The 11,640-nt window shown below is 32.7% G+C and overlaps 1 protein-coding gene across 1 annotated transcript; it reads right to left on the bottom strand.

The window, feature by feature from the left end:
• Positions 1-966: 966 nt before the first annotated feature.
• On the bottom strand, positions 967-9,558 carry LOC134249459 (uncharacterized; the record flags this gene model as incomplete). The annotated part of the gene is made up of 7 exons (XM_062731813.1): positions 967-1,398; positions 1,508-1,607; positions 1,702-1,865; positions 2,603-2,705; positions 2,837-4,010; positions 8,618-8,708; positions 8,791-9,558. Coding segments are annotated over 7 exons (2,753 nt in total), but the record flags the coding sequence as incomplete, so codon positions are not given.
• Between the last annotated feature and the right edge of the window lie 2,082 nt (positions 9,559-11,640).

The raw sequence follows: 11,640 nt of genomic DNA, 5'->3' as shown, positions 1-11,640 counted from the left end.
GCTTTCAAATTTTAAACATAGTCATGAATTATAGAATTTTACAATATGATATAAAAAAAGTTTTATGATATCACGTGCGTGCACGTGTGCTGCAATCTGATTGGATGAAACTTTAAATGACTATATCTCCTTTGTTTTTTGACGAAATGCTTTGAAAGAGCTAGAGCCATTTTGGGCATTATTTAGCCCTGAGAATTTCTGAAAAATCAAAACCATTCGGTCTAGGTTGCAAATGCAGAATTTATCACTTGGATTGTTGGTTACCATGTATCTATTAATCATGACGTAATTTCCCATCAAGTCAATGCATTATGACGTCATAAAATGCGTCATTTTCCTCATGTCCTTTAAATTCTTTTGAAAATCACCTAAAATTGAAGCGTTTTTTCAATATTTCATATAGAGCACAACCTCTGATCCAAAATGTGCAAATACATAATGAAAGCTCTGTTTCTGAAGATTTGCTGCAATCTGATTGGATGAAACTTGAAATTGCTATAACTCTCTTGTTTTCCAACCAAACGGGATGGGATCTAGAACATAGATAGATGTAATGGACTTCTACAAGAAGGTATGGTCACAATGCTAATGTATGCACGTGCGTGCACGTGAAATGGGTAAAATCAAATATACACTTGAATGAGCGTATTTTTTAATACTTTTGGATTAAATACTTTCATATTTAGTATATTAAAATATATAGATTTTGTAGACAAGATGATATGGTAATTACGCTGATGCATTCGCATGCGCACGCGTGCAATGCTAAAATTTAAATCAACTTGGTACACTTCTGGGTAAACGTTGTTGAAGTCTCAAATGCATAGAGTTTGTCTTATTTAATGAGGCTTACAGGGGATATGGCACCAAAAGGGAGTTCGGGAGCGTTTGGGGAACATCTGTAACGGTCCCCGTTACAATTAGCACTAGTTATGCATTAAGTTACATTCCCCATTACTTAGCCGAAAACGTAAAAGGTTGTGTTTGCATTTATAACGAATTGTACCAGGAAGGTCATCAAGTCATGCCTGGTAATTAATATATTTTAATTAAAAAGTTTCAAGATTAAGTAAATGGTAGATACTATTTCTATCTTACCTGCAAACGGTTGAATAGTTTCTCTACAAACAGAAGCACCCGTTTCAGTTACAACTAAAACAAAGTAGTGTCCATTATCCTGTACATCAAAGTTCTTAATCGTCATCAATAGTTTGTCTTTGTACTCCTGAAATTTGTACTTTTCTCCTTCTTCATCACTAGGACGTAAAACTTTGTATTGCCTATTACTCTGTATTTTTTTTAACCAAAGATGATGGCGGATCGGGACATCTGTTTCTGCTTCTAATGATATTTCAGTACCGTGTTTTTCTTTTTGTTTCAAAGACACCACAGGGATTCCTATTTTTTGTTAAAAAAATGAAATTCATAAAAAATATAAAGAAATGAATTGAATTTCGGATAACGAATAAGAAGCATAAAGTTTTAAAAATCTAATATTATATATAACCTTGAATTTCCTCAAAAAGGCCAGTGGTTTGTGTCCAGAGAAAGAAGATTTCCTTTCTAAAGTCTTTAAAACCTGTTTTCTTATCTAGACCACACGAAATCTGAAAAAAATTCCATGTACAATAATGATATAAATGCCTCTTCTAAAGGTGTAAATATTTTTAATTGTTAAAGATTAAGTATATATAAGTATACTTTTTTGAGGACTTTGCTAATGTTTCTTAAAGCAGTATCTTTCTTTTCAGCATCAGCATCACTTTTTCTATGGAGGTCGTTCAATTCTCGCCCAATAAATGCTAGATCGTCTATCCATGCCCAATCTAAATTGCTACTGATGCCCTGTAGTATTGTAGTTGTAGCTGTTAAAATAAAAAAAAACTCGAATATTGTTAACATGGTATATGTATATTAAATGCTGAAAAAAATAAGTATTTGACTTAATGATAAAATGATTTTTTTTTGAAAAACTATTGTATCGACCATAGACCTTAATTTACATAATTTAATCCTACGCTCTTTCGTATTTATATACCTGAAATATGTGGTGTGTAACTTTACACCGTACTGGAACCTTTCAATTGATTTTTGAACTTACAAAAAATGTTATCTTGATATGAAATATCATTCCGTGATTTCTTGATATTGGTTGAAAGGGGTTGGGATATTTTAACGCATAGCGTTCGTATTAATTAACATACACACAAAATAATTTCGGACTGAAAATGTGAACGATTTTAGGGCCATTATTCAAACGAATCTCACTCAAAAGTAACTTAAATGGACACTTGTTAATGGAAAATATCAACATCTTTCAATTGACCTATGTACGTCATCAAGATATAATCAATACGAAGGACCAAAATAATTTTCACTGCAGGTGGCATAAACACAACATTTGACCGAGTGACGCTTTGGCCCAATAATTTCATACAGATTTGAATATATTTACTCTTCCAACATTTTATCTATGGAAATTGGCAAGGCTTAACGTTCATCTATGAATATAATTAAATGAAACATTCTTTAAATTGTATTGTAATATTTCGAATCTAGAAGTTTCCTTAAATAATGTCTTAATTTATTTCCTGCACCATACCTGCTATCTCAGAAACTCGTGTGACAAAATGAGAGTAAACTTTGTAGGCAATCTGTGAAGGTACAAGCTTTCTTGTCGAAATTGTGTTTTCTGTGTTACTTTCCTATAATGCAAAATAATATGAGTGAATTTGACTTCCGAATATTTAGATCATAATTAATCCTAAAAAGTAAATATAATATATATGACTCACTCAATATAAAACAATCATTCAGTTGAAATTCATATTCATACCTCTTTCCAAAACGATTCGGTATCTACCCAGTCACAAGTTCCATGACATCCCTGACAGTACTTGTATCTTTTTGACACAAAGTGATTTACTGAGTCTTCCATATAACCCTCTTTTTTTCTACAAAGGAACCCTATCTCATATTCATTAGAACGTGCGTAAAACTGAACAAGTTGCCTAACAATGTTAAGGATTTCTTGCTTGACTTCGAGTCCATGTTTTTTAGAATGTTTTCCAATAAATTGAGCAGTAACGATCTTTCTTGAGGTAAAAAGGTATATTTGTTTGCTATCATTGTTTGAATCACGATAACACATATCTGCCCCATTTTTGCACAACCGGTAATCGTATGGATGCCAATGTCCTGAGTTCACACAAGCTACTACTAATCTGCCAAAGAAATCATATGGCAGATAGTCTTTGAACTTAATGCAAAGGATCTGTGATGATTCGTCGCTTCCATACCTCTCAATGATGGGTTTGAATTCCTGGGTGTTTATGCTCGGAATATACCCACCGTCTATGCTCGATCCATCATTGATTTTGTAATTCTGAATGTAGAACATCATGCCAAGCTTACTCTGATATTCACCTAAAGTGTTCTGATACTGTTCTGAAATGCTTTTCTGTGTCAATAATTTCCTGTAAAGACAAATCTCTAATATACCTTTTTCATGAAAAATGCGCAACATTTTTTGGTCTTTAACATCAACAATGCTACAGTCTTCTTCCACGTGCTTGCGATCAGCAATTATATGCTTGAAACAGTTAATAAACCACGGAATATCAAGAATTACAATATCTTGTAATCTATCTATATTGAAGAAAATGATTTTTCCAGAGCTGTGGAAGAAATGGAGCATATCTGCTACTTCTGTATCACTCATTTCAGGGTCGAAATGATCAATCATCTGCAAAACGTCTTCAATTGTACCCATATGGAATTTTCTCTTGATCATATCAAACCGACTTGCAAATTTTACCCATTTTGCAGGCTGATTCTCCCTTGTGCATTTTTTGATGTGTATACAGATTTCATTTTTTATTTTAGATAAAGCGTCCTCAGTTACTTCATCATATCTACAAAGATTTGTAATGATAGGTTTGGAATATTTTTCTGTGATGAGATTCTCAGTAATAGCATCGTTTAGTAGATGGCCAAAGTCGAAATCATCCCTACAAAAATATAAATAGTTAAAACGTCAGTTTTTGGAAGATTAGAAAGTTAGAATGCTAGATATCTCGACATTTGGGAAACCATATACTAAGTGAAGTGAATTAGGCAAAGTCATGTGAATAACAACAAGAGGCCCAAGGGCCTTGAATCGCTCTTCTGATAAATTGTACAATCTATCACTTATATTTGAAGCCTCTTACCCTGAGTATCCTTAGACCCAAGTTGCATCAACTGACAAAGTTTGATGATTCTTAGCCAATTAGGACTGAAAATATTTTTAATAATAAAGCTATAAAAAACCATAAGTACATCACAGTGACCTATATTAAGATTGAGGTTTTCTGAGGACTCAAGATGCATTAATAAACAAAGATTGAAGCTTCTAAGCCAATAAGTATTTGAGATATTTAAAAGTAGGTCACCATGACCTACTTTTTTGTCTACATTCTATGAAAACCCAAGATACATCAACTAACAGAGTTTGATGATTCTAAGCCAATAAGTCCTTCAGATATTCAAAAGTAGGTCACCATGACCCACTTTTTGGTCAACAATCTCTAAAAACCAAAGATGCATCAACAAACAAAGTTAAACCAGTAAGTATCGTAGATACCAAAATAAAGCCATAAAATGTCAAAAATTAGATCACCGTGACCTACTTTTTGGACATCATTCTCCGAAAACCCAAGATGCATCAACTTACAGAGTTTGATGATTCTAAGCCAATAAGTACCGTAGATACTTAAATAAAGCCATAAAATGTTTAAAGTAGGTCACCGTGACCTACTTTTTGGTCGTCACTATCCGAACACCTAAGACGCATCAACTCACACAGTTTGATGATTCTAAGCCAATAAATACCTAAGATACTTAAATAAAGCCATAAAATGTAGAAAGTAGGTCACAGTGACCTACTTTTTGGACATCATTCTCCGAAAACCCAAGACGCATCAACTCACAAAGTGTGATGATTCTAAGCCTATAAGTACCATAGATACATAAATAAAGCCATAAAATGTCAAAAGTAGGTCAGGGTGACCTACTTTTTAGTTGTCACTCTCCGAAAACCTAAGACGCATCAAATAACAAAGTTTGATAATTCTAAGCCAATAAATACCTAAGATACCAAAATGTAGCCATAAAATGTTGAAACTAGGTCACCGTGACCTATATTTTGGTGGACATTTTTTAAGTTACAGATGCATCTGCTGACCAAGTTTGATTATCCTTGGTCTGAAGGTAATCAAAATATGCCTTTTAAACAATTCATAAACAAATGCCTGCAACATTCAAAAAGTAGGTCACGGTGACGTACTTTTTCATAAATATGTTTTAAGGTCCCAAGATGCATCAATTTACAAGATTTGATAATTTTAAACCTCTCAGTGTCTGAAATAATTGGATTAAATGTTTAAAAAAGAATTAGTCATAAAGTTCAAAAAGAAGGTCACGGTGACCTACTTTTAAGATGATGTTGTTCAAGGACCCAAGATGCATCAAATGACAAAGTTTGATGATCATAGGCCTTAAAGTGTCCGAAATATGTCTTCAAATCAATTGGAAAACAATTGCTTACAGAAATTAAAAAGTAGGTTACAGTGACCTACTTTTTCATAAATATGTTTTTATGTCCCAAGATGCATCAAATTACAAGATTTGATGATTCTAAACCTCTCTGTGTCTGAAATAATTGGATTGAATGTTTTAAAAAGAATTAGTCATAAAGTTCAAAAAGTAGGTCACGGTGACCTACTTTTAAGCTGACCTTGTTCAAGGACCCGAGATGCATCAATTGACAAAGTTTGATGATCATAGGCCTTAAAGTACCCGAAATATGCCTTCAAATCAATTTGAAAACAAATGCTTACAAAATTTAAAAAGTAGGTCACCATGATCTACTTTTGAGTTAACATGATGTGAAGTCCTGAGATGCATCAACTTACAAGATTTGATGATCCTAGTCATAATAGTAAGCAAAATATAAACATTTTTATTATTTGTAAATTTAGGTCAACTTTGAAGTGACCTTGAGACCACGCCCTTTGCCCAAGGGTCATGCCTTGAACAAATTTTAATCTTCAACATATTCTGATCCCTGCATGTAAGTTTGGTGAAAATATGCCCGGTGGTTCTGGAGAAGAAGATTTTTTCGCAACCAGTACTTTTGGTTTTGTTTTCTTGATTATCTCCCCTTGTTTTAGGGTCCCAACCCTTATTTTAGTATAAAGGGTAACCCTTGGGCCAAGGATACCCTGTGACAAATTTGACACTGATTGGCCAAGGGGTTCTCGAGTTATGGCCCATATTCTAAAAAGTTAACGCACACCGCACACCGCACGACGCACACCGCACAAATGGCCATAGCATTAGCTCTTTGAGCCTTTGGCTCAGAAGAGCTAAAAATAGTAAATTCACAGTATCCATCTATGAAACTAATTATTTTGGGAATAAACGACATTCAGCTTTTTAAAAGATATTTATTATAAGGAATCTGAACTTAGATTATCATTATTTAACCGAGTCCCTTCATAACTAAAAACATTTATGTCATGCACCCCTCTCACACCCTTAATGTTTAACCATTTTAAAGTCTAGTCTAATGATATTTATTAAGAAAACGAACAGTATTCAAAGTCCATAAAACAATACAAAATAGGAGCAGAAAAAACACGGACCTCAAGAACAAAAGAGGTGGGATCAGGCGCTAACATTGAAGTTCTTCCATCTAAATTGATGGATTCTAAACGATTTCAAAATGGGTTATAGTACTATATGAGTCATATAAGTTTTTAATGACAGTACCAACTGCTGTTTATCTGTGAGTTACTAGTTGATTTATTTAAAGACACTCAATGGGGAAATGTTGGTCAAAATCTCTAAATCTAAATGTTTTCACAGACAGATTGATTTCTTAGCAACCCAATTTCCCAGCAAAGCTTTAAAGCTACCTATATTTAACTAATAAAAACAACTTGATACGTTCAATCTAATGATTAAAAATATTTCCACTAACTGCAAAGATTTCAAAAACTAGGAACATGTCCATAGAACATTAATGCCCCTTAAAGGCTTCATAAGTAATGCAGTATGAGAATTTTATAGGTGTATGGCATCCAGTGGGTGAAATAAAATATATGGAGATGACTATAAGAAGACTCAATTCACCAATACAAAATAGGAGCAGAAAAAACAAAGACTTCTTTTATATCAGAGGATCCGAACCTGTAACGTAAGAACCAGCTCCATATGAAACAACATTTTAGCAGTCGCTCTAACCACTGCACAGGACTGAATGCAGTTTAAAACTAGAACTGTCAAAACGGGACAAAATACCCCCCGCTGGGTTTTTCAGAAGTAAGTTTTTCCATAATAAAGATATGTATCAAACACGAATTATGAAATATTCCAGTGACCTTGAACTTCCCCAAATAACCTTGGGTCAAGGTCATGACACACCCGTGGGTCATGGGCAATCTTTGTGTGAAATGAGAACCTACCAAGTTTATCCATAAGAAAGATATGGACCGGACACGAATTATGAAATTTTTCTATCAGTGACCTTGAACTTCTCCAAATGACCTTGGATCAAGGTCATGACACATCCTTGGGTCATGCGCAATCTGTGTGAAATGAGAACCTACCAAGTTTATCCATAAGAAAGATATGGACCGGACACGAATTATGAAATTTTTCTTCCAGTGACCTTGAACTTCTCCAAATGACCTTGGTTCAAGTTCATGACATACCCTTGGGTCATGAGCAATCTTAGTGTGGAGTAGTTGATTCTAATGTCCCTCTGTAAGAAAGATATGGATCGGACACGATTGCACAGACAGACGGACAGCTGGACGGACGGACAGACAGACAGACGGAGAGATAGACAGACGGACAGACGGACAAGGTGATTCCTATATACTTCGTTTGCGGGTGGTATAATAACAATTATTTCATTGTGAGAATCTTATTTTGGAGTGATATAGTAAACGTTTCCTTTATAAATGAAACACCGTGTCAGTTATGTAGCCTTAACTCTGCAGCGTAGTTACATGTATAATTCTATCTTTATTTTAGTAATTTAAAATTTTAGCATTGTAAATAAAAGTATTTTGCCATGGATTTCAGATTGCTATATTTCACATTATCCAATTTAAATATGCATTTTTTAATTTAGAAAAAAAATGGAACTGTAACTGGTATATTCAAATTTACTTCTAAATATAACAAAAATGTTTCAAATTTATAAGAATTTAAGCTCTGATATTAAAAAAAATCCAAAATTAAATTCTATAGTATAATCAGAGTAACAAAATTACTAATATAAAAATTCATGAATAATGTATTATACTCTAATAAACAAAAAAAAACCATGACTTGTTAAATACACCTAAGTATTTCCCATGGATTTTGATAGAAAATAATAGAATGCATATCAAAGAGACACTATTAGATTCAAAAATTGAAATCAATTGATGACAAAAATTTTTTTTCAAAATTTGTAAAATAAAATTATCAACACAAAAAATAGAATAGAACTGACGTTCCAGATCTTTAATTTACACGAAAGACTATTCCTATATATCAAGAATTGTGAATTTTAAAAAAATACCTTTTTTTGTCTTCATGAGTTCCAACAAAAATTATACGTTCACTCATACCCCCATGGATTTGAATAGTTTTCAACCAGTAGTAAAAATAATCTGAAAATGTTCATGAAACAGATTATTTTTATTTAATAAAATCCTTTTAATGTCTCATAGATCGTGTCATGTTTAATTTTACCTTTGGGGCTCCAACAGTGAAAAGCAACTCCAGGTCTATCGCAAAGAAAAATCTTTTTGTCAACTGTCTTCTGAATACTTAAATTCCCTTTTCTTTCTTGTTGTTCTGTTCTTTTATTGACGTCTTTAGATGTATCTACCAACAGAATGAATATAGCATCCTTACGAATATATGTCTGATGAGAGGCGTAGTATTCTCCTTGACCAGCAAAATCCAAAACATCCAAAACAACGTCATCTTTATTTCCAAATCGTAATTTTAACTTTCTTTCTTCCAATTCCTCCTCAAGCAGAGTTATGAAAGACTTTGTTTCACATTCTGTCTCTTTTGGATCCGTGTCGTCCTCTGCCTGTTTATAATGCTTTTGCTCTTTATCATTTTCTGTTTTATCATGATTTGACTCTGTGTTGGCTTCTGTCTGTTCATCATGCTTTGATTCTTTATCGCGTTCTGTCTGTTCATAATGCTTTTGCTCTTTATCAATTTCTTTCTGTTCATCGTGCTTTGGTTCTATATCGCGTACTATCTGTTCATCGTGCTTTTGCTCTTCGTCAGTATGTGACTCTTTATCATGATTTGACTCTGTCTCGACTTCTCTCTGTTCATCATGCTTTGGTTCTTTATCGTGTTCCATCTGTTTATCATGCTTTGCTTCATTATTTGGTTCTGTCTGGTCATCATGTTTTGAGTCTGTGTCACTTTCTGTCGCTATATCTTGCTTTGTCACTTTATCATGTTTCGTCTCTGTATTGTTCCCTCTCTCTCTCTCTTTAAGATGAAAAAAAAAACGGTATGTTCAATATAGCAAGGTACAACAAAATCGTCTTTCTGTCAATTTAAACTACTCAATTCAATTTTTTTTATATTTGAAGACACTCTAACTGTTAACCTTATTAATTTTCACTCCTCATTAATTCGATATGTTCCTCTAAAAACGAAATAAAAGATACCACAGATTCTGACATATCTGTTTTGATACTTCAATGATTTACTAAAAAATATTGATTGGAACCTTTTGTGGTATATGTGCTCGTTCTGTTCATATTGTCGTCCATTTGCATACCGTATAACGGGTTTTATTATATACCTAATGTGTATCACCCAATTTTACTGTTGAATTTACGCTATCACGTGACGTCGTGATCCGATTTTCCGGATCACCAACATGTTGTTTTCTGAATCCATATCACCACTCTCTAAAACTGATGACGTAGTACGCAGAAATATGACGTTGTTTTTCTTGCGAGTTAAAAAGTCCCTTGTTATTATACTTTATTTTATGGATAAATGTTATGCAATTGATCTCTTAAGTTTTCTTTTGCTATATTTTGCTAGTTATGAGGGGGTATATAATAAATTTATCATTATAACAGTAACTTGATCCGAAGAGCCGTATCACGTCTCGTTGACAGGCGCGGATCATCAGATCAAACTCGACGCTTCGCGTCTCGTTAGATCTGATGATCCGCGCCTGTCAACTCGACGTGATACGACCCTTCGGATCAAGTTACTGTTATAATAATATATATATCTTTACTGCTGTAAATTTTTGTGCGAATTTTGGCAGGAATAAGGTGATTTAAATTTTTGTGCGTTAATATATTATTAATTGAGCTTGTCTATAAAAATTAAAATCATCGGAGGTGAAATTTCAGATCAATTTTATAGTATTTTGAATGTGTTAACATACAAATATATAGTTCAAATGCGTTTGGAAAACCTGATGCAAAAATCAAAATGAAATTATCCTCGCGATGTCGAGTGTCGATTCATTTAATTATAATAGCCTTTGTTTGTTAATCGATTTACCTTTATATACCATGTGCCATTCTTAGATTACTTTTTATTTTCTAAATTAAAACACAATTTGCTAAGTATCATTACCAATGAGCCCCACGTGATCGTCTTTATTTTACCGGAAATATATAGAGAGACAATTCAAACCATCATGATTTTCTTGACCTTATTATAGTATGTTAAAAAGTCACGTTTTCATAGAAAGGGACAACGCTTTGAAATCCGAGTACACTTTGAAGATTTGTAATAATTAAGTCATTATCAAAATTATGCGTTTTGTAAAAGTAACCAAAACACTTTCACGAAATTTGTAAACCTTATATGCGTTGATTAAGGATACACCAAATGTATATTTCATGATATTTAACAATTTTGAGATTTTATTTGTTTATAAATCCCCCTCTCTGAAACTGATGACGTAGTACGCAAAAAATGACGTTTTTTTCTTGGCGTTAAAAAGTCCTTGTTATTATCTTTTTTTATGGATAAATGTAAAAAAATTATTTTAAGTTTCTTTGTTATTTTGCTAGTTTAGGGTTTTTAAATAATTTCCCCCTTTGGGAATGTTTTTGTAGAACAAATTTTTGAAAGCCCGTTTTTTTCAATCACGGGTTGGTTTGATTGATTTTTCGGCAAATCCGTTTTTTTTTTCATCAAGTTTTCGTTATTTTTTATTTACTAAAAGGGGGGTTATTTTTGGTTTTTTTCGAATTAGGATTAATTTTCTAATATTATAAAATTAAAAATTTTTTTAATAAAAAAAAAAATTTTTTTTCCCCCAATTATTATTGGAAATTGGGGGAAAAGGTACTTTTTAAATAATATCAAATTTGAAACTGATGATTTTAAAATAAATTTAAATTTGAGGGGGGATCAAAAATTAAACTTTTTTATTTTACAAAAACCCCAAATTTAGATTAAATAAATTCTAAAATAAACACAATCTAAATCATTCAATAAAACCTTTGTTTTATACGGAAAAAATATAAGGCATTTACAAAAATTTTCTATCGAGTGTTAAAACACTTCAAAAGAAACTTGGGAAAACCCCTT

This window comes from Saccostrea cucullata, unplaced genomic scaffold (genome assembly GCF_032062105.1).
Source record: "Saccostrea cucullata isolate Sc308-1 unplaced genomic scaffold, CSIRO_AGI_Scuc_v1 ctg16962, whole genome shotgun sequence".
In the NCBI taxonomy this organism is placed as follows: Eukaryota; Metazoa; Mollusca; class Bivalvia; order Ostreida; family Ostreidae; genus Saccostrea; species Saccostrea cuccullata.
This window is presented reverse-complemented; position numbering and strand designations above follow the sequence as displayed.